Raw genomic sequence first — 23,985 nt, 5'->3', positions numbered from 1 at the left:
ATGATGATGATGATGATGATGATGATGATGTTGGAAGGGACCTTGGAGGTCATCTAGTCCAACCCCCTGCTCAGGCAGGAATCCCTATACCATTTCAGACAAATGGCTGTCCGGTCCCTTCTTAAAAAATAAAATAAAATAAATAATAATAATAATAATAATTATTATTAAATTAAATTGTTGTGCGATCTCAATGAAAATGGTCTAAACCTGTGGCCAAACCAAGCACGTGGCAAAAGATTTGATTAACGTCCACTTGGTTGTAAGCCGGGCAGGGCAACACACTAAACTTCCCTTAATGTAATCCTTACAACAGTGCTGAGCTTAAATGGACTCCAGAAGATGGCAGAGGACAGGAAAGCCTGGAGGAACATTGTCCATAGGGTCGCGATGGGTCGGACACGACTTCGCAACTAACAACAACAACAACTACAACAGTGCATTTAATGACTATTCAAAGTTACAAGGGCACCGGAAGAAGGGACTTAGGACCGTTTTTCGCACTTAGGACCATTGCAGCATACCCAGGGTCACGTGATCAACATTGAGGTGCTTGGCAACTGGTTCACATTGACGGTGGCCGCAGTGTCCCGGGGTCGCGTGCTCCCCTTTTGCGACCTTCTGACAAGCCAAGTGCATGGGGAAGCCAGGTTCACTTAACAACCGTGTTGCTAAGTTAACAGCTGCAGTGATTCACTTAACAATGGCGGCAAGGTAGGTCATAAAAGGAAAGCGGAAGCCAGTGCAGCTTGTGCACAGAGATGTTACACAGGCACCCCTCGGGGACCCCCATTACTGCGTGTGCTTCTGCATTCTGGATCAGCTGAAGTTTCTAGGTGGTCCTCAAGGGCAGACCCATGGCATGGCAGTCCTTTAGATTCTACATCTAGATCCTTGATTTAGGCTGGCCCTTAAACCATCCAAAGGTTGGGTTTTTGTTTTTTTGTTTTTTTGAAAGGAAGCCCTGGAATGGAGGGACGGAAAACAGAGAGATCACTTCTAGATCATCGTCCACTCAATGTTTTAATCATCAACAATAAAATCCCAACAAAAATAAGTTAAGGGTGAAGGCAACTCATGAAAAACATCCCAGATCTTGCAGAAGTTCATGAAACTCATCGGCTTGTCCTCCCGGACCACAAGTGAACATGGAGAGAAGAGAACGGAGGAGCAGAAGAGCTCGTGGTGGTGTTCCTGCAACCCCAAAGGCCGACGGGGATATACGGGGCTTCCTCGTCAGACAATATGGAGTGTTTTGAACGCAGCAACCACCTGCTTCTCCTTCTCGTGCCTGTTTTGCAGGGATTCCAGAGAGGAGATAGGAGGAAGATTCTCTCCGTTTAAAGTCCGCGCCAGGTTTTTCTCCTCTTTGGACTCTTGCTCCGACGATCTTGACACAAAAAGCCGAGGTTTGGGAATTGTCTTGGCGTATTCAAGGGCCTACGGAAGCAAGGAAACAAGGCCACAAGAGTTGGTCTGAAAAATCTCTAAGCCCGGTCCATTTCCAAGAAAGAAGTAGTGGGTTCCTTCACGTCAGCATCTCCACAGATTCTTCCCCCAACTAAAGAACAAAACGACCCTGAATATTTTTTTTCTTTTCACCAAGCTCAAATTCCAGATTTCAACTTAGAATAAAACCATGGTAGGAAAAAAAAGGGACCAGAAGGGAAAAATTTAAGAAGACATAAAACTAGCAAGTAAATAGAGCCATGGTGGCGCAGTGGTTAGAGTGCAGTATTGCAGATTAACTCTGCCCACTGCCAGGAGTTCGATCCTGATGGGGCTCAGGGTTGACTCAGCCTTCCATCCTTCCGCGGTCGGTAAAATGAGGACCCAAATTGTTGGGGGGGAGACGGGGACAATATGCTGACTCTGTAAACCGCTTAAGGAGGGCTGTAAAGCACTATGGAGTGGTATAGAAGTCTAAGTGCTACTCCTATCTGCTTTACAAGTTGCACAATGCATATAAAGAAGGAGTAACAAAATTATTTGGTTCTCTGTACTCATAGCAAGGGAAAGTTTATAACTTCTCTGCCTTCTCTTACCGCTGAGATCACTGTAGGACAGGGCTTTTCAACCAGTGGTAGGGGTATCACCTGTGGTACATTGGCACCTGGCAGGTGGTACGCGACCATCCTAGAAAAGTGGTAGTGGGGGAAGGGAATGAGCTGAACCAGTGGCAGCACCACACAAGCCTGAGCAAGAGATGGTTGGAGCTGCAGGGCTGTCAGGGCTCAGTGGAAACGCCAGGATCAGCGCCAGGCTCCAGCTGGAGTTCGGCGCTGATCCTGGTGCTTCTGCTGAGTCCTGAAGAAGCACCAATCAGCTGGAATGTTGCAGCATCTCCAGGGTCTTGTGATTTACATTCAGATGCTTGGCAACCGATTCATATTTATCACTTTTTTCCTTTTTTTTTTGTCATCAAGTTTTGGACACCTTGCTAGGTGCCTGGTGGTACCCAGATGTTGTCATATCCTAAAAGTGGTACAATGGGTGAAAAGGTTGAAAAGCACTGCTGTAGGAGACGCCAATCTCCTGCTGCTCCACTCATACATTTGGTAGGACTTGTTCTTAGTGAATTGGCATCCAGTTGGCAACCTTTTGAGCTTGTAGGTTTGTTATATAATCATGTCGGAAGGTACATACATGCCCCTTCCGTCATAAGTGAAAATTCAGCAAGATTTTTGAAATCACGCTCCCTTATGATTTCAACCCAGAAGGTTAAAACTAGAGAAATTGTAAAAAAAATTATCATGAGGAAGGAAGGAACTATGTCTGGATCACACACAACTTTGGTGAGGAAAGCGATCGAAACCCAGGTGATTCATGTCGAGACAAGAGAACCAGGGGGATTTTGATCATTCACGAGAAAGCTCAGCCTTGGTCCTTGAAGACCACTATTTCTCAGACTTGGCAATTTGATGAAGGGTGGACGTCAACTCACAGGATTCCCCAACCAGCACGGGGAATTCTGGGAGTTGGGATGTCCACACATCTTTGAGGTGCCAAGATGGAGAAACGCTGCTCCAGACAGTCTCCTGCTGGCCACGTTGCTCTGCTGGTTTTCTTACCTTCTGCCTTGAGACCACTGATTTTTCCTCCGTTTTCAGCTGAGGTTTCCGTGCACTTGAGATGTTCTTCAGATTTTGTTCGTTTACTTGCTTGGCATATACTTTTTGGTGCTTCATCTTTTCTGACTGTCAAAGGACAAAGAGGAGGATTTCAAGGGCAGGCTGGAGACGAGTGTTTAATGTATTTTATTTAAAGCATTCAATTTGCACAGATGCCTATCTCAAACGAGTCGAAAAGTTCAAGTGTTACCTTTAGAAGGAAGTGTGGCAGGTGGATGGGGTGGATTCTAAACAGGGGGGGGGAGAACCCCAGATGTTATAGACTCTTGCTATGCAAGACAAAGCTTTTTAGCCAGGTGAGATTTTATGAGCGATTCTCCCCTGAATTTCTTAAAGAAAAGGTAGCGTGCGAATATGAGGATTCCTTGGTTAGGCTATGATTTACTGTTAGTTTGTTTGCCTGAGCTGGTAGATCTTCGATTGGGGTACTGTCTCTCTTTTCCTGAATTTCTTGCAAATTAGACAGATGGATTGAACCAGCGTTGTACTATTCTTCACTAATAGTATGAGAGATTGTGGGGTCCTTGACGCCCTCCAAGCTTGACGGTTTTCTAGCAGACATTTCATTACCAAAGTAGGCAGCAGCATCACTGCTATCAGAGATTCTCTGCCTGTTCCCTTCTTCCTGATTTTAATTTGGTAACGCAGCCCCAAACCCTTCATTTGTGAAGTTCTGCAGGACGGACACAACAAAAGAAGAAGATATTCACAAATGCCACTCCTCTTACTTTTTCCTTGACGGTTTCGTAGTCAGGTCCAAGGCCACCCAGCCTCACGTCCATCTTCACGTAACCTTTTGCCCTGGAGCCCTGAACAAAGAAGTCGCGTGAAGTTTTGAAAGAAATAATGGGGGCCGAGAAAGAATCAACTACAGGAAGAGCACACAAAACAGAGGGAGAATCATTGGAAGAGGAACGTCACAAGCCGGATGTTTCTGTGCCTGCAGAACCAAGATCAAGGGCCACCTTAGACATGATGGGAAATGGTAGCTTTCTTATTATGTGTGTAATTGGAGGCTCGCACACCTGCCCTCCCTTCTCTTGAGCTGCAATAAGGAAATTACCACTATTAAGTATTTGCTTAGTTTTTAAAGTAATCAGCGTTCTCTGTGGCCGCAAAACTCAGGGAACTGTGATTTCTTTAAACACTAACTAGAATTCTACACCTTGATCTTGGCTTGTTCTTATTCACAACAGTTTAAACAGACTACAGGATGAAGCACTCAGGATCTTACTCATCGTGGGGAAATGTAGCTTGTTCAAAACCTAGAGGAGCTTTCGATCTCCTCCTGATCTCAACCTAATGAGCCAACCTAATGTCTGTCTGTCTAACTATCATCTCAAGGAGACAAACATATCCAACATAACTTCTTCCTCTTACACAACAGCTCGGTGGGCGGGGCTGGGCTGAGAGAGTGTGAGGCTGGCCCAGACTCACCCGGCTGGCTTTCATATTATAGGTAAAGGTTCCCCCGCACACGCGTGCTAGTCGTTTCCGACTCTAGGGGCCGGTGCTCATCTCCGTTTCAAAGCCGAAGAGCCAGCGCTTGTCCGAGGACGTCTCCGTGGTCATGTGGCCGGCATGACTAGACGTCAAAGGTGCATGGAACGCTGGTTACCTTCCCACCGTAGTGGTCCCTATTTTTCTACTTACATTTTTACGTGCTTTCGAACTGCTAGGTTGGCAGAAGCTGGGATGAGTTACAGGTGCTCACTCTGCTACGCAGCACTCAAGATTCGACCCGCCAAACTGCCGACCTTCTGATCGACAAGCTCAGCGTCCTAACCCACTGAGCCACCGTGTCCCTTTCATATTATAAGGCTACATTAAAACAATATAGCAGTCCCAAAGAGTACAAATAAAGGAGGATATTTGTAGGTCAGGTTTGAAATGAGGGCTCGCCTTGGTTTTCGCTCTGAGTTTTCCTGCAGCTGTTTCATTACCCAAACTAGTTAACCTCATCTGTGCGAGCAAGTTTGGGTAATGCAGTGGCTGCAAGAAAACCCCCAAGCTCAGAGAATGCATCAAGGGCTCCTTGAAAGCACACACCTCCCGCCGTCTATTTTTGCAGCCTGAGAAATTGCCGAGGGTCCCTTCTGAGCCTCTTTCTCAACCCTGCCGTCATGTAGCTGAAGGTGATGCCTCCTCTTATCTGACCATTGCCCAAGGCAGCAACAGCCTTTGACCCCTCTCCCGAGGTCTTTTCTACATCTACATATTTTCTACATATATATTTACTGTTCATTCTGTAAAACCACCGACAATCAGAAACTCTTGCGATATCTACAACGGGGGGGGGGGGGGAGGTCTTCAAACTTGGCCCTTTTGTGACTTGTGGACTTCAACTCCCAGAATTCCTCAGCCAGGCACACGGTGATGCCTCCTAACTCTTCCCTTTTTATTTTCCCTGTGTCGAGCTTGCTTGCTTTTATAATCGGTGTGCTCTAAATAATCTGTTAAGCTCTGCAACTGGAAGTAACCAATTGCTGCGTGGGTGGAGTTTGTTTGATCCATGGATATCATCTGAAGTAATTGTGTTGATTGGGGTCAGTGAAGCTATAGGTCTGGGACTTGCTCTGGCTATTGACGGGTGATGTTCTAAGTCAGGGGTCTTCAAACTTGGCCCTTTCGTGACTTGTGGACTTCAACTCCCAGAATTCCTCAGCCAGGCATGCTTCTGGGAGCTGAAGTCCACAAGTCACGAAAGGGCCAAGTTTGAAGACCCCCTGATCTACAAGGTCGCTGCGGTTATGCAACACAAGAGAAAGACTGACGCGCCTCCCTGGCTTGCTCCGTTTGTTACTCTCTCTTTGCTCACCTTCCGGTTCCCTTTCTTTCCTCTCCTCTCCTTTTGCTTTTCCATCTGGAGCAAGTAGCCCTCGGAATTGCTGCGGCTGAGGACGGGCTGGGTCTCTTCGCCGCTCTCCAGGTGGAGCTGCGAGTCGCTTTCCCCTCTCTGGATTATGGGGGGAAACATGCTAGCCAGCTGATTCCTAGCGAGGTGGTCATCCGCCAGCTGAGAGAGTTCTCGGTGATGCCGTTCTACTGCCTGGATGAGCCGTGCCGTGGGGGAAAGGGTTCTTTTCACCGGGCGAGGAGCAGGTGGCTGTGATGACCTCAAGTGACAAGGGCAAGTCAAGAGGAGTGCCGGGGGAAAAAAGACACGGAAGCAATGAAAAGGGACCAACTTTTGTGAGCAGCTTACAATGCAGTCCCCCTTGTCCACGTGCACCCCTTCAGAACCCGGCAACCCAAATGATCCAATGGTGGCGGTGTTCCCACCGGACAAGTCTTCTCTTCCAACCCCGTCTCTAGTTTCCAGTCTATCTTTGGATCCTGCCTATGCATATTTTTCAATATCCTTCGTATTCTGACTTCTTTGCCTTGTATTCCAAGGCAGGGGTCTGCAACCTAGGCAACTTGAAGACCTGTGGACTTCAACTCCCAGAATTCCCCAGCCAGCCATGGCTGGCTGGGGAATTCTGGGAGATGAGGTCCACAAGTCTTCAAGTTGGCAAAGTTGGAGACCCCTGTCCCAATGTATCCCTTCCTGTAATCATCGCTCATGGAGCACCATTCCCATTGTCAACCACCTGAAGCTACCTGAGATGTCTTCAGCCGTTTCCTCTTCCTGCCTTTCCAGCCAGAACTGCTCCCCAAACACCTGTATGGCCGCTTCCCACCCATTCTTCATCTCAGAACTCTATTTCTCCAGAAAGCCTCAGCTATACTGACCTTGTCCAGAAAGCCTTGGCTACACTGACCTTGGCTGAACGGGTGGACCAATAAAACAAGCAGGTGTCACTAGATCATCTCACTGAGTACGTCTTAAAACAGCATTCATAAAACATTATCTTTACCCTGAGTAATCAAAAGCATAGTTGTTAGGGATCTCTTCTGTAGAAATGTGGCAGGGTTCCCAAGATGCAACCGCTCCGTTTACCGACTCTTTCTGGCCAACGTTGTGAGCATAGGAAACACGCTTGTGCCCTAATGGATTCCAGCGCTTGCCATGACAGGGGAAAGGCTCTGAAACAGTACACCTGTAGAAGTATGGGTGATGGAGTCCAGAGATGTTTTCAAGGCCGGCTTGGCACTTTTCACCTGCACATGGCGAAGGAAACCCTGGAAAGTTGTGGTAGGAACTCCGCTGAAGAGGTTTCCCAGCAAAGGTTACATTCATGGACCGTTTCTTGGCATGGTGCTGGAGAAGGTAAGGAGCCTGGGCAGAGAACAGAGGGCTGTTTTCACTGGAGTGATCTGCAATGGAAAGGCAGGCAGGTGGATAGAACTCACCATGCAGAGCACATCTGGTGTCCTGCTCCACCTCGGATGTTTCTCGGTAAGCAATGGAATCTGGACAAACATTCTCAGGTTCTAACAGATTGTTACCACCGCTCGGCTGGCTTCTTAGTTCCACCTGGGTTCCCAAGGGATGTTGGGTGGAAGGCTTGCTTAAGGGGGTCACTTCTTTCAGGGACGCAGCTTGGCTGGAGCTCACGCCATCCGTCGGAGACCTGCATGCAGACTGGTGAGCCTAAAAGGAGTCAATCACATGGGAAACTTAGATTCTGTTCTAAGTTGGTTGGGTAAAAAGCATGTCCTAAGACAGCGGTCCCCAACCTTCGCAGCCTGGCGGAGGAGGGAGAGGTGAACTAAGTCACACAATCTTGATCGGGCTCAAGGTTGACTCAGCCTTCCATCCTTCTGAGGTCAGTAAAATGAGGACCCAGATTGGGGACAAATATGCTGACTTTGTAAACCACTTAGAGAGGGCTGTAAGGCACTATGAAGCGGTATATAAGTCTGCTATTGCCTTCCTTCCTTCCTTAGAATGCAGTATTGCAGGCTGACTCTGCCCACTGCCAGCAGTTTGATCCTGACTGGCTCCAGGTTGACTCAGCCTTCCATCCATGTGAGGTCGGTAAAATGAGGACCCCGATTGTTGGGGGCAACGTGCTGACTCTATAAACCGCTTTGAGAAGGCTGGAAAGCACTAGGAAGTTGTCTATAAGTCTAAGTGCTATTGCTATAAAAAGACAGGATACTTTGAGTAGACTATGGATGGTATTTTATTCTTACAATAAGCCAAGGAGACAGACTGAACCGAGTGGGCTAGAGAGAAAAAGCTGGGTGCTCCAAAAAGCATTTGAATTTCAGAGAAGAGAAATATAAAATGACTGACGGGAAAAAAGCCCCATGCTTTAGCACAATAAACACATTTAATTTAAATGCTCCACTTCTGAGCCCTATGCAGGTGTTTATATAAGCCCTGAAAGTAGTCTTTTTGCAAACTGGTTGACATCATATACTTCACTTAATTAGGAGGACTTGGGTTTAGGGGATTTTGATACCAACCCTCAGAACATCTCTCCGGCGCTAATAGGATTTTATTCTTGAGGTGATTAAGAAATGTTTGCTTGCTTTAGCTGTCTAAGCTAAGAAGCTCGGTCTTTGAAGGAGAACATTCCTAGCAGAAGAGCCTGTTTGTAAGCAGGAATAAAATCAGGGGTTTTGAATCTGAAACAAGGGAGACTCTCTCTAAACTCTGTTTTGGAAATCTGTTCAAGGGGAAAAATATTCTGTAATATTGCCTTTGCCTTCAGTGCATGGAGTAAAACAGTGTCTGGATTACCGGTATACAATGGCATGTTATCGTAGCGTGATTCACCCAACCTGCTAAGCTATCATTCTATTTGTTTGGGGTTTGTTTAGTTTGTGAAGTCAATGCAAATGAAGCTTCAGATAGTCCTCAATTTACGACCACCATTGGGCACAACATCTCTGTTGTTAAGTGAATTCTTGTGCCCTCTTTCCCCAAGAGTGTCTCTTTACGTAAGACGGGTATTCTTGTTTTTTCCCCCCCTTCTTAAATTTATGCATAACAGAATAGAGAGGTTTGCGGTTTGTAACTTTGTTTTTTTTTTAAAAAAAGAGAGAAAGTCTATTTACAGCGTCCATGAGTTTCCAGTCATAAAGCAGGAGAGAATTGTGTGGATTTAGCTTCCTGGCTCTCTTTCTAATGCAATGCAACCCTAACCCAACCCAACTCAACCCAGCACAATCTAACCCAACTGAATTCAACGCTAGGTAGAGGTAAGGTTCGAGACACGGGGAAGAAAACAGCAATCTAGTCATGAGATGGATTAATTCTTTTGGCCAAATCAAATGAGTTTAAATCTTAGAATAGAACGGAGAGTAAGCAACAGTAAATTCTTGTGCCCTCTTTCCCCAAGACGGGTCTTCTTATTTTTTTTTCTTCTTAAATTTGTGCCTAACAGAAGAGAGAAGGTTTGCGGTTTGTAACTTTTTTTTTCTTTTCAAAAAAGAGAGAAAGTCTATTTACACCATTCGCGAGTTTCCGGTCATAAAGCAGGACGACGGTTTTTCTCTTCTGCCTTCCCTTTGCAATCCTGTCCTGCACTATCTTGGGGTGGCAGTGTTACACACCCAGGCAGTTCTCGACAATTGAGCCCCAAATTTAGGTTGCTACGTGAGACATTCGTGAAGCGAATTTTGCCCCCTCTTCCCATCAGCTCTTAAGTGAATCGCTGCGGTTGATAAGTTAGTAATCGGGTTGTTAAGTGAGTCTGGCTTCCCCCGTTGATTTTTGCATGTCAGAAGGTGGCAAAAGGGGATCACGTGACTTTGGCACACAGCAACGGTCATAAGTACGAACCAGTTGCCAGGCATCTGAATTTTGATCACGTGATCATGGGGCTACTACAAAGCTCGTAAGTGTGAAAAACGCTGGTAAGTCCTTTTTTTCCTCGTGCCGTTGTAACTTTGAGCGGTCACTACATGAACTGTTGTAAGTCAAGGACTGCCTATGCGTGGAAACCAGGATGTGCCTCCAATTCAGCATGGTTTACTCAACAAGCCATGGTTAAATCATCTCTCTGGACAGAGGTACAAAAAGTATCCCTCTGCCAATTCTACTTTGGTAGTCCAGAGTTCCCTTCCCATAACTAGAATGAGGTCAATTTTTTTTTCAGCCTTTTCATTGCATTTTTGGGAGGTATCCAGACACAAAATGGGTTCCTTAAAGACTTGCAGGGGCTGCTGGCTCCTATTGCACTCCTTAACATGCCAAAATTTACCCTGCAAAAGCAGGGTTTGTTCCTACTTATTTTTGGAGTGTAGTCCTCAACCCCGGGACGCGGTGGCTGAGTGGGTTAGGAGGCTGAGCTTGTCGATTAGAAGGTCGGCAGTTTGGCGGGTCGAATCCCGAGTGCCGCGTAACAGAGTGAGTGCCTGTTACTCGTCCCAGCTTCTGCCAACCTAGCAGTTCGAAAGCACGTAAAAATGCAAGTAGAAAAATAGGGACCACTACGGTGGGAAGGTAACAGTGTTCCGTGCGCCTTTGGCGTCTAGTCATGCCGGCCACATGACCACGGAGACGTCCTCGGACAAGCGCTGGCTCTTCGGCTTTGAAACAGAGATGAGCACCGGCTCCTAGAGTTGAAAACGACTAGCATGCATGTGCGGGGGAACCTTTACCTTTACCTTAGTCCTCAACCCACCACACAAACTTTGGTGCAAACCTTGAACCAACAGAAGGCGACAGGTTTTTTTTTTGTGGAAAGCAAACCAACCCTTGAAATCTCAGGGATTTGTATCTGAGACCAGACAGCGGTTTTATTTGGGTCTTGATTATGGTAGCACCTGAGCTAGGGGCAAGGATCTCTTCTAGCCCCAGATTCAACTTTGACCTCCGGCTAGTTATAATCAGTGTGCCATGTTTTGCCATCTCATGGTATATGCTCTTCTTTTCTGAAGAGAAACATTTGTGAGATTACCAACTTGTCTTCGTTACAGACATCAGAAGCGGAAAACCTCTGCTTCATGAAAAAAAAAAAGCAAATGAGATTTTATTTGAACTGAACAAATCTAAGGACATGCTTGGTAAGTGGTCCATCTCTTTAAGCCCGAGGACTGTTCACTGGCGGCCTTCAGCTCAGCACAATGCTTCAGAACAACAGTTAGGAGGGGGGGGGGAATCAGTCCAAGAAGGTCTTCCCTTAATTGAAACTTCTTGCATCAATAGAACTGTACCGGGACTTAACGGGAGAAAGAAGAGAAGGGAGAGCATATGTAGAACATGGTTCCCAAGTTCCTTCTGACCCCTTGCCAAAGGTCATCCTGGGGTCGAGTCTACCCACACTGGAAGCCTGGCCTGGGCTTACAGATGCACTGCACAATTTGGAGACAGGGAACTTAGAAAGGAAGCTTTGCCTAATTTCCGCACCGTTGACCAGCGTCTTCTCCTGTAGGAATGCCTTGAGAGGAATCCTTTCTCCACAACTCCTAGTTGAATCTGGCGTATTCCATCTTTGGTTCTGCTCTGTCCATTTTGGGGGAGTGTTACCGCAGCGCTCGTGGACAGCCAACTGGAATCTTGAACTTGGTGTACCATTTATTTCCAGCAAAGGATCCAACCAAATCAAATCCGGAAATAGCAAATCCGTGTTCCCGTCATCCCAAGATAAGTGTTAGCGTGCTTCGCAGAAAGTCAGAAGCTGAGCTAGATAGGCTAAGAGCGGATTCGGTAACACCAGTGAGGCCATTCCATCATTGAATTTGATTAATTTAATGCTTTTGGCGGGGAGGGGGAATGAGGGTGGTAAAAAAGCATAGAAGGTAGCCTGGGGAGGTGGAAGGAAGTCAGAGCAACTGGATTTCAGGACCATCAGAGATTGTCCTCTTCCGTGGTAGGAAGAAAAACCCGTGTTTTGACCATGGTCATCAGTAGAAAGTTCAGATAACGCTCTAGATCAGGGGTAAGCAACCTTGGCTCTTTTATGACTCGTGGACTTCAACTTCCAGAATTCCTGAGCCAGCCATGCTCAGGGAAAAGAGAGAGGTTTCCAAGCTGAGTCATGCTGGCTCAGGAATTCTGGGAGTTGAAGTCCACGAGTCATAAAAGAGCCAAGGTTGCCTACCCCTGCTCTAGATGGATAGAAGAAGTCTTTCACCCTGGTCTTCCACTCCAGCAGCTGGTCTGCTGGATCGGTCTCTGTCCCAAGGTTAGGAATCCTCCTGGCCCTCGGAAAGCGCCATCAAAGCTGAAAGAGATTTTGTGGTTCTGGTTGCGGTGGGTGTGTTTTTGAAGTTAAAGCTTCATCAACTTCCAGTTAAGGCTTCAGGCAATACTCCTCATGAGGTGAGATGGGGATCTCCCAGGGGTAGGACACAAAGCCTTCCAGCATCCATTTAATCTTTGCCTGCATTGACCGCCTCTATTTTATCCGGCCTTCGCCCTAGGCCTTCTTTGTTAACCACACCGGCATTGGGGTTGGAGAATATGCACTCAGAGTAACTGCTTAATGGTACTTATTAAAGTCACATATAGAGCAGAATGTTTTAGTGAAAGGTTTAGCCCCGGGGAACCTCGATTCCAGGTGGCAAGACGATAACTTGTTAGCTGGACCTTTTCTCTAGTGATTAATGCTTGTCTGTAGTGACTCTTATGCCGAGTCCTGTGTATCCAGCAGCTGTTGGAGTAAGGCCATTATTGCGCTGCTTGGATGGATCAAGCTGCTGGTAAAATAAAATAAAATGTGAAAAGGAAATACAGATGTGGCCATTTGAGCACACAGATGTACTGGACTTGTTTGGGGCTGTGTGTGAGTGTCCCATTTATTTCTATTTTCCTTTATTTTACCGTGTGCCACCAGTCTGTGTCCACACGTAAACTGTACACTGATTAGGAGATTCTAGATGGCTTTAACCCCAAAATACAACTTTAAAAAGATAGCATGAGCAGTTTTAAAGCCAGCTTCAAAGCTGAGCAATCCATGTTCGTGAGAATTGGATCCTGTTTACGATTCATATTTTGCCTTCTGTGGTAGATCTTCTTGCGCTCTTCAAATGTTAGGGTTTAAGAGGCTCTGATGGGTAAGCTTTCTTTTCCTGCAAGCTGGTAAACAGCTTAGTACTTAGAATAAAGAAAAGTCAGCAAGCTAACTTTGAAGATTGGGTCCTAAGTTATTGACTGTGACAAAGAAATGTTTCTTAGTTTTGGCCTCACCTCATCAGTGGCATCATATGTAGGGTTAACTGCCCCCCCCCCAAAAAAACACTTAGAATTAAATGCGGTACAGACTTGCACAGCGTCCTTCTTGAGCTAAAACTATAGCTGAAAATCAGGCAAATGGTACAATCAAGACACTAAAATAAAAGTGAATTTGAAGACCTTGGGCAAACTCTAAAATCTTTGCTTGGCACTGTGCCTGAAAAATGGCACCAGGCAAACATCATAGAAACCAGAAGCCGTTGCTAAAATATTTTGTTTTATACCTAAACTCTGTGGATTGTGTATCCCAGGAAGAGCCTCAAGTGACGATGTCAAGGTTCAGAAGAAGATAATCGGAGATTTTGGACCATGAAGAATTCAGAAATTTAAAGCATTATCCGAAATGAGCATGAAAGTATGGTGTAGCCTACGGAACATTGTGGATGATAAATACTAACGAAATAAATATCAATAATGTCTGGGGCCATGTCTCACGTCCATAGCGACAGAAACGTATGGATGGAGAAGTCTAGTTGGGGACAGCTCCCCTTGGAATAACAGAGCAAAACAGAGCTCTTTCTAAACGTTCAGTCATTTCACACACATGCTGGAGCAAAGTTTGTGTAAAAAATGCCTTATGAAACAAAGCACAGTTGGCTGCCTTTGCACAAGAGCCTACGTTTATTATCCATATTGGCTGAATGCAACCAGCATGCTGTATTTACTAACACATTTTGATTAAGTGTGATGCAATGTGTCTCTCCAGCTAGGAAGTCTTCATAATGTGCCAAGATCTCAAATGGACGACGATGTGCCCAAGGGGCACCCTTTGCAAATATGAAACCGAGCAAAATCCAACGTTGCGACTTTTTTTTAGCGCTTCTATGGGCCTAGAAACAACCCTCCCATCGAGCTGCATTGATCCAAATGTTAATTAACAAGTGAGCCAATCAGTTGCAACACAGAGGGAAGTAAAAAACCCGGGATGAAGATTTGAACTTTTCCAGGAGAGGTTTACAGCTAGGGAGAGGAAGGGAAAAAAAAACACCAAACCAAAACATGTTTGTGCTTCTTGCGCAACTCAGCCGTTGTGTGCCCGGCTGGTAGAGCATACTTCTGCATTAGCTCTTTGAAAAGAAGACAGGGGCACAACTTCGACCCGCAATTTTGTTTCCCCCCCCAAACTGTTCTACTAATGCCAATCAAATTGAGAAAATGATCAAATGAAATTGCATTTTGAGCATCGTAAGCTGTGTAATGTCTCTTCTACTAAATTGAGGCCCGTAATTGCTTCCCTGCTGGAAAAAAAAAGAGAGAGACAACAAAGGCTGGCAATCATGAGATGTCATTATCCCGGACCAGCAAACCGGCCTCTGGAAGGGGACTTCAAAGGCTCTGGGTTCTTGAATTGCATTTGGCTGCTATTGTGGAAGCCCGGGCAATCTTGATGAGGTGTTTACACGGAGGTAAGGCGCAGTGGCCGAGAAAGCCTGAGTGCCTTAGTCTAGAGCCATTAAAAAAATGTACATTATGTTTCTGGCTTTGAAGTAAAGGGGATAGGGGGTTTTAGAAGGAAAGCAACTGGGTCGGAGCGCAGCTCCTTTCTCAAAGAAACTCATCCTCATCCTCATCCTCGGATTCTTAGAGAATCAGGCAATCCTGCCCAAAAGAAGCCGATGCTTGAGAAAAATGCGATGGGAATTAAGGGGACGTTTCGCTTCCAGCCAGGTTTAGACTGCCTACCGCAGGTGTGCACCCATTTAAGGACGGGGCCGTAGCCGTCATGATGGGAGAGCGCTAATAGAAGGCTCTTCCCCAAAGGCTGAAAGATGCTTTAGCTGAGCGAGCGTTGCTTTTTGTGCAGCGCAGAGTTGTTGTCTTGAGGGCGCCTTGTCTTCAGGCAGAAGTCGGCAACGCGGTGATCGCGGGCGCCGAGATGCTCGGCGGTATCTCAAGTCTCAACCCCACCTGGTTTCATCCGCCCCTCTGATTTTATTTTATTTTTTCAATAAATCCACGGAAAGCCAGAAGGCTGCAAGACACCAGCTTCTTATCAGGTCCTGATTTCCCCCAAAATGCCCCTGGCCTCGCAGAGGTTCCCAGACCGTTCTTGGAAATTAAAAAGAGAGGGTATCTATGCCCCCCCCTTTTTGGATGGAAGGATAATTTCTAGCCAAGGGCAACAAACTAAAGTATGAGAGAGGGGGTGGGGGGGTGGGTGGGTGGGTAGGGAAAGGGCAGCCTAAGTGACATATTTATTTATATACTATTTTATTTCTTTCTTCATTAAATTTTTCTGCCCTCCATCTTCCCTAACAAGTTACTCTGGGTGGCAATAACATATTATATTTTTATCCTACTTTATTACTGTATAAGAAACTCAAGACTTCATTCCTCCCCCTCCACCCAATCGTTTTAGCCATATAGCAGTTCTCTTTCCTTTCTCTCTCTCTCTCTCTTTCTTTCTTTCTTTCTTTCTTTCTTTCTTTCTTTCTCTTTCTTTCTTTTTCTTTCTTTCTTCCTTTCTCTTTCTTTCTTTCTTTCTTTCTTTCTTTCTTTCTTTCTTTCTTTCTTTCTTTCTTTCTTTCTTTCTTTCTTTCTCTTTCTTTCTCTTTCTTTCTTCCTTTCTTTCTCTCTTTCTTCCTTTCTTTCTCTTTCTTTCTTCTTTTTCTTTTTCCTTCCTTCCCTCCTTTTCTCTCTTTCTCTTTCTCTCTTTTCCTTCCTCCCTCTCTCTCTTTTTATTTTTTTCTAGTTTGTTACTAAGAAAGACCGCTCAAAGGGAGCCTTTCTGTGAGTATACCTACCACGCGCTCTCAACATAAACAAGGTAATTTTAAGTTGGGGGAAGAAATTACCAGCTTCCCCTGAAACCATACACTCCAGCCTGCTCAGTGTTTACTGTGATTTTATTTTTGCCAGCCTTAAAAAAAGAAGCACCTGTGCTATTCAGCAGCACAACACCCCCCAGCTTCATCTCGGACTCCTTACGCAAGACGGAAGACTAACAGGGGAGATGATACTGTGAAGCAGACTAGGTCACCTCTTTTACCTGGATAGCATGTCTGAAAACTGGGAAGCTCGCTGCGAGCATTTGCAAACGGATCCCCTACCAGCACGCCCAGTGATGATAAAGCAAAGAGGGAAAATCTTCCCCACCTCTTGACTTCCAAGATCCTCCCTCCACCCCCACTCCAGGACTTAAATTTAATTTTTGACTCTGCAGATTTTTTTTAGAGAAAATCTAAAAAAAGTCCTATGCAATAGCCACCTCCCCCAATTTTTTTTTTAAAAATTATTTTCAAGTCTACGGGACCCAGAAGCATTCTGGTCAATAAAAGGAAGTTAATGCTCTGCTTTTAGCAGGAGGATGCCCGTCCCCCCCCCGCTCCGTTTTTCTAATTAAAACAATCTTACCACAATTACCTTCTCCTGAGACCCTTCTCTCTGCTTCTTGCCGTGGAGCCGAAGGTAGGAATTGTTCTGCTGGGTGGCTATCCCCAGCGTGTGTTTGTTCTTCTCGATGAAGTCTTTTTCAGATCTGGCTTTCGGTTCTTTGAAATGAACCCTGCAGCCAGAGCTGGTCAAACTGTCATGGCTGCCATAATGGTAGATAACGCCCGTTCTTCTTCCTTTCTTCTCTAGCCTGGAAGGTCTACCTCTGCCGTCTCCAGCTTCGTCACCAGAAGGCTTCCAAAATTCTCCATCCATCACCGAGGAGATATTTCGAGGACTTTCGTGTAACTGGCAGTTTTCAGAGAGGAGCCTAGCCTGGGAAGGAGAGCAGGCCCGGTCAAGGGAAGCCAGGCTGAAGTTTTGGAGTTTCTCCCGATGGGACTCTTCTAATTTGAGAAAGCTTTTTCCTTTCTGACTGTCTTTCCAATTGGGATCGTAGCGCAGCTCGGAATACTCGTCCACGATGCTGCCCTGAGAGCTAAATGCAAAGCAAGGGGCGAAGGAAGAAATGTAAAAGTTGAGCCAAGAGGGTCGCGGTTTTTAACGGCTTTCAAAATCTGAATCGTCTTATTAATCGTCCCAGAATAATAATTCACGTAGGGAGCTGCCCAGAGTCGCCTTGTGGCGAGCTGGGCGGCAAACAAATTTAATAAATTAATAATATATTCATTAATAAGTCATGCCAGTTAGGAGAGATCGAAGGGGGCTTCCTCAAGGGAGGCGAAAGGGCGACATTTTGTTTGTCCTGATCAGAATGCAGTTTTATAGATAGTCCTCAGTTTACGGCCACAATTGGGATTGGAATTTCCATGGCTAAGCAAGGCTGGTTGTGAAGAGACTCACGGCTGATTTTACCACCCCACCACCCCTTTTTTTTAACCATGGTTGTTAAGCGAATCGTTGCAGTTGTTAAATGAGCAGTGCGGTCATTAAGCGAATCTGGCTTCCACCATTGACTTTGCTTGTCGGAAGCTGGCTGGGAAAGCTGCAAATGGTGAACACGGGAGATGCTGCAACCACCTGCTTCACAAGCTCCTGAATTCTGATCCTATGTCCATGGGGAATGTTGTGATGGTCGTAGGTGCGAGGACCAGTCACAAGCTGCATTCGAACTGTCACTAAACAAATGGTTGTAAGTCAAGGACTACTTGTACAGTTCTGCACTTCCTCCCCCTTAGAAGCGTCGCAACATCCCCGTGGTCACGGGATCAAAATTTGGGTGCACGGCACCCAGCAATCCAGGGACTTTGCTCGTCAGGAGGTTGCAGAAGATGATTACACAACCTTGGGACACAAGTGTGAGCCGGGTCATAGGTGTGAACCGGTTGACAAGCGGCCAAATTTTGATCACATGATCATGGGGAGGCTGCAAAGGTCGTAAGTCTGAAAAATAGTGATAAGTCACATTTTTCAATGCCGTTGTAACTTTGAACAGTCACTAAATGAACTGTTGTAAGTCGAGGGCTACCTGTATAAAAAAGGACGACTGGTCCCTTTTCTGAAGTTGCTAGTGAGTGTGGATATCATAAACACATTACCCTGCGGTAAGATGGGTGGCCAGTAAAAGACAGACAGACAGACAGATAGAGATTAGATAGATAGATATACAAAGATAGATTAGATAGATGGATGATAGAAAGATAGATACAAAGATAGATTAGACAGGTAGATAGATAGATATAGTAGATAGATAGAGATAGATAGAGATAAAAGGAGAGGGAGATAGGGAGAGAGATAGCTAGAGAGATACAGTAGATAGATATAGATACAAAGAGATAGATAGATATAAAGTGAGAGAGAGCGAGAGAGCGCTAGATAGAGAGCTAAAGATAGATAGATAGATAGATTAAATAGATAGATTAGATATAGAAAGATTAGATATAGATGATAGATAGATACAAAGATAGATTAGATAGATAGATAGATAGATAAGATACAGTAGATAGATAAAGATAGATAGAGATAAAGGGAGAGATAGGGAGAGAGATAGCTAGAGAGATACAGTAGATAGATATAGATACAAAGAGATAGATAGATATAAAGTGAGAGAGAGCGAGAGAGCGCTAGATAGAGAGCTAAAGATAGATAGATAGATAGATAGATAGATAGATAGATTAAATAGATAGATTAGATATGGAAAGATTAGATATAGATGATAGATAGATACATAGATTAGATAGATAGATAGATAGATAGATAGATAGATAGATAGATAGATAGATAGATAAGATACAGTAGATAAAGATAGATAGAGATAAAGGGAGAGATAGGGAGAGAGATAGCTAGAGAGATACAGTAGATAGAAATAGATACAAAGAAAGATAGATAGATATAAAGTGAGAGAGAGAGAGAGAGCGAGCGCTAGAGAGATAGATAGATAGATAAATAGATAGATAGATAGATAGATAGATAGATAGATAGATAGATAGATAGATAGATAGATAGATAATACATTAGACAAGTTCGCCTTAATGGACTCCATCTGAATTAGCAGTGCGCTAATTTGGAAACGCATCAAATTAAATTTTCCCTGAAAGGCAAGATCAGGATCCTTCCTGCCTGCTCTACCCAATGCAGGCCCTGCTCTTCAAACAATTAGCATCCTTTCCTGCTTGCGATAAAAACCATTCAATAGCTCCCCACTTTGCCCATCGGAGAGGCATATGGGAAGCGTGCTGTTCATAATGAGTCCCCTTTTCTCTCTTTGCGATGTTTGTCTCCAAGCAGGGCATTAAATGGAACATGTTTATCATTTTTCAATTCGGGCTTAATTTAATCCTTTGAAAACCGCCATTATTTGGCATTTATGTGGCATTAACGCTCCAATGAGCAGAACAAATCCAATTTTCTATTTGCACAGAAGAGGAAAGTTAATGCGGCTCTCGGAACAAGTGAGGAATGTTTTAATTTTGCACTTAGGCAGTTATTGAATAAAAAAGAGACAACCGGTCCATTGGTGCTTTCCCCCCCCACAAATCCTTCAAAATAATAATCTTTTCCAGAGTGATACAGTCTAAGATCTCTTGAACATGGCAGCCCTCTGTATGTTATTTGAAATCAATGAAATTTATAGCCATTAACTTGCCATTTATTCAGCTAACTGCTTCTAAAATGATTATCTGCATTTTTTTTTCAACCAGAGGATGAAGAAAATGCTCTTCTATGAGACTGGCAAATGATGAAAAACAGAGAATAACATCAATACAAAAGCAGGATTAAATATAAGGCAAACATACAAATCGGTGAATTAAAAGACAGCTGGTATTGCAAAGGTTCAGAATTAGCCAAGTGGGTTTTATCTGCCTGAAATGGACAACTGGCTTAGGAAAAAAGGAGAAATAGCTGTCTGTAGCAATCCATTCCCGTCCGCATTTAAAATTACAGCCAGTTCTTGTTTAGTGACCAGCAACTCGGTCCTTAAGCAAAGTGATCAGTAAGTGAACGCCATGACTAGGCTTATGATCTGACCTCAGCTTTCCTTTGCTTTGCAGACTTGCGAAGGTTGTAAAGGCCAGGATTGATCGATCATACAGCCCCTTTTTTTATCACCTTCGTCGCTGCAGTCGCAAAACAAGCCAGTCACTGAACGAGAGCTACCTGTATTTATTACACACACACACACACACACACACACAAATTGCTAAGGCTCCAAGGGCAGATCTCAAACACCGGCAGCATGACAGTCTTTGCATCCGAAGCTTTCACTGAAAAGAAAGAGAGAAGAATAAAGGGAGAAGGGGAAATGAAAATAGCTCAGGACAGATCTTAAAAATCCGAGGGCTTAAAATCATGATTCTTTGGAATAAAAACAGGCTGTCAGTTCTGCCTCCGACAGAAGAATCAGCCAGTGCGAAAGAGGTCTCACTACACACAATTGAGCCCCATATTTATCTTGCTACGCAAGAGAGTTGTTAAGCGGGTTTTGCCCCATTTTACGACCTGTCTCGCCAAGTGAATCCCTGCAGTTGTTAAGTTAGTAGCCCGGTTGTTAAGTGGATCTGGCCTGCCCCACTGATTCTGCTTGTCAAAAGGTCGCAAAAGGGGATCCCACGGCCTTGGCACACAGCAACGGTCGTAAGGATGAACCGGTTGCCCAACGTCTGAATTTTGATCAGGCGATCGCGGGGAGCCTTCAAAGGTCGTAACTCTGAAAAACGGTCATTAAGTCCCTTTTTTTCAGGGCCACTGTAACTCTGAACAGTCACTAAATGAACTGCTGTAAGCCGAGGACTGCCTCTATGAGCCGTTTTAAAGCCAGTTTCAAAGCTCGGCCACGGTCGCAAAAGGGGATTGGGTGACTTTGGGACACGGCAACTGACATAAATACGAGAAGTTGCCAAGCATCTGGATTTTGATCACCTGACCGTGAAGGATGCTGCAAAGGTTGTAAGTGTGGAAATCAGTCGTAAGTCACTTTTCCCAGTGCCGTTGTAACTTTGAATGCTCACTAAACAAACGATTGTAGCTCGAGGACTATTTGTAGTCCTATGAATGGGCACAATCAGCCCAAAAAGAGAAAAAAACAACACAGGAGAGACACTGCTTTGTCGGAACCCACCTTCAGATGGTGGGCTCAAGAGATTTATTCTACGGAGATGGAAAAACCCAACTTCACCTGATGTAACAAAGGATCTTATTTACCCTTCATTTTCCGGATTTCTTCTTTCATCCTGCTCCTCGTTCTGCCTCTGTGTTTCCTCTCCATCGGACTCTTCTTCGCTCAGGCGTATGTCTTCCAGGCTGTCCTTGTCCATGCTGTCATCTGCCTCTTCTCCATAGGCCCAACTGACCCGTTCTTGAGTTTCACAGATCCGTCTCTGCAATTCCCACTGGTACTGGGCCTCCTCAGCAAGGCTTTCCGAATCTGACTCGTTCTGATCCAGTCCTTCCGAGGCAGTTTGCAAGAAAGAGTAACGGCGGTGTGCTTCGGTCAAGCCTTTCGGTGTTGGGCTGTTGATGTTCATCTTCCCCCTCTCCAAAAACGGTCAAACTTAAAGGATATCCACCCTAGTTTTCTGCAAAACCAACCGTATTTTCAGAATTGCTTCCAATGAGTTCTCGCCTTTAATTCTTGGGTTGTTTTCACTGCATGCACCCTGAGAGTAAATATCAAAATATTAGACACATGAAAAATTGACAAACCTTCCGAATGCCAAAATTCTGGCTTTCGAAGGACTGTGGAGTTTAAAAATGTATTCTGCATTTCTTCCGAAAGTGTAAAAGATAAACGGATCCTGGAGAAATCTAATAAGGTCAGAGAGGTGAGGAGGCAGTTATATAAACTGATGGATTGATTGACTGATTGATTGACTGACTGAATGAATCCATTTATCCATCCATCCAATAAGAACTAAATAACTATTATGAGTCAGTATTTAATCCGTCAAATAATATTTAAATGACTGTCATGGGTCAATAAAATCAAATAATAATTAAACAAATGTTATGGTTCATAACTAATCAATTAATCAAATAATAATTAAACAACTGTTGTGGGTCAATACCTAGTCATTAATCAAATAATAATGAAATACCTTATTGATGAATACCTAATCAATCAATCTTTCAATCAAATTAACTCAGCGATATGGATCAATACCTATCCTTTCTGATAGGTTTATCATCGTGCCTTCCAGGGTACAACTGAAGTTTGCGTGCATCTTGTGTGGGTGTGAACGTGCATCCTTCTGCATAATCTTTCTCCATCCCAATACAAGTAGTCCTCGACATACGACACAATTGAGCCCAAAATTTCTGTCGCTAAGTGAGACATTTGTTAAGTGGGCTTTGCCCCATTTGATGACCTTTCTCGCCAAGTGAATCCCTGCAGTTTGATATGTTAGTAATCTGGTTGTTAAGTGAATCCGGCTTGCCCATGGACTTTGCTTGTCAGAAAGTCGCAAAAGGGGATCACGTGATCCCCCCCGGGGCACAGCAACCGTCGTAACTATGAGTCAATTGCCCAGCGTCTGAATTTTGATCCCATGACCACGGGGATGCTGCATAGGTTGTAACTGTGAAACACGGCCATAAGTCCCGTTTGTCAGTGCCATCGTAACTTTGAACGGTCACTAAACGGGCTGTTGTAAGTCGAGGATCACCTGTATCGTTCCCCTTACAGACCCGGGACACGGCGAGCGGCGATGGCTTGCTTTGCGCGTACGAGATACAGAATTGTGGAATTTGGGCTCCGAGTTGAACTTTTTGTATCTGCACCCTCCCGGGATGGCACCTTTTCCCCAACCTGGGCAGAGGTCCGGCATTGCATCTGGAGGGCACCCAGTGGAGGAGGAGGAGGAGGAGAAAAAAAATAAAAATAAAAATGCTTTTTTCAGCCTTTGCAAGAAATCTCTCTTACCCCCAAATATGTAACTGTCCACCCCAGGGGTCTTCAAACTTGGCCCTTTCATGACTTGTGGACTTCAACTCCCAGAATTCCTCAGCCAGCATTGCTGGCTGAGGAATTCTGGGAGTTGAAGTCCACAAGTCATAAAAGGGCCATGTTTGAAGACCTCTGGTCCACCCGGTCAGTGTTGCAAAGAAAGGCGGGTGGAAGAGTGCAAGGCTCGATCCGAGACTCCTTGGCAAAGGCAATCCTTTCGGGCCTCCTATTTGGAAAAGGGGCACAGCAGGGGATCTGGGCCCCTGCAGGCAGGAATCCAACAGGGGAAGCAGAGTCCAGCTGCCCCTGTTGAACCACGCCTTTCATCAGGGCGGGGGACGCGGCTTGCATCCCTCCTTCCCAGCCAGCCACGCACCCCCATGCACCCCCAGACCGAGCCCCGGCCATCGCGGGGGCGTCTCCCCCCCCCACCCCCGCCTTCGCCCCCCTGACAGAAGCTCAGTACCTTCCACCAGCCGCAGCGCTGCGGGCTATTCACAGAGCGAGCTTCCGCAGTCCCCGCTAAGCCACCGGCGTGGCGCCCTCCTAGCAACGGTATCCAGATGCACGCGCCGCGCCACCCCTACTCGGCGCGAACCAACTGTCCGGAAGAGAGGGGGGGGGGAGAGGGGGAAGCAGCGTTCTTGAGCTTCCGCCTTGGGCGCCAGGAGAATGGTATCGCCCAAGTCTGTTTGCTTTGCTTTGCTTTGCTTTGCTTTTTCAAAACCAAAAAGTTTAGGATTAAGGCAGATTGGCAGCTTTCTAATTTTATGAGGAGGGAGGGAGGGAGGAGAAAGATAAGAGAGAGAAGGAGGGAGGGAGAAGGGAAAGGGAAGGAGGGTGGGGAGAAGGAAGGAAGGAAGAAGGGAGGGAAGGCAACCTCGGCTCTTTTATGACTCATGGACTTCAACTCCCAGAATAGCTGACTCAGGAATTCTGGGAGTTGAAGTCCATGAGTCATAAAAGAGCCGAGGTTGCCTACCCGTGGAATAGAGCATGGGGAA

At 45.4% G+C, this 23,985-nt stretch overlaps 1 protein-coding gene across 1 annotated transcript; it reads right to left on the bottom strand.

Annotated features, from left to right (window-relative positions):
* Nucleotides 1-1,018: 1,018 nt before the first annotated feature.
* Nucleotides 1,019-23,532, bottom strand: JHY (junctional cadherin complex regulator). The gene is made up of 8 exons (XM_081333403.1): nucleotides 23,448-23,532; nucleotides 21,241-21,695; nucleotides 16,570-17,077; nucleotides 6,992-7,668; nucleotides 5,950-6,247; nucleotides 3,860-3,940; nucleotides 3,072-3,197; nucleotides 1,019-1,440 (listed from the first exon to the last, which is right to left on the bottom strand). Exons 2-8 carry the CDS (start codon nucleotides 21,561-21,563, stop codon nucleotides 1,237-1,239), a joined length of 2,217 nt encoding a protein of 738 aa, XP_081189529.1. The 5' UTR covers nucleotides 21,564-21,695; nucleotides 23,448-23,532; the 3' UTR covers nucleotides 1,019-1,236.
* Nucleotides 23,533-23,985: the final 453 nt, after the last annotated feature.

This window comes from Vipera berus (assembly GCF_964194415.1).
Source record: "Vipera berus genome assembly, chromosome: 8".
In the NCBI taxonomy this organism is placed as follows: Eukaryota; Metazoa; Chordata; class Lepidosauria; order Squamata; family Viperidae; genus Vipera; species Vipera berus.
Note: the sequence above shows the minus strand (reverse complement) of the source record. Positions and strands in the feature narration are given on the sequence as shown.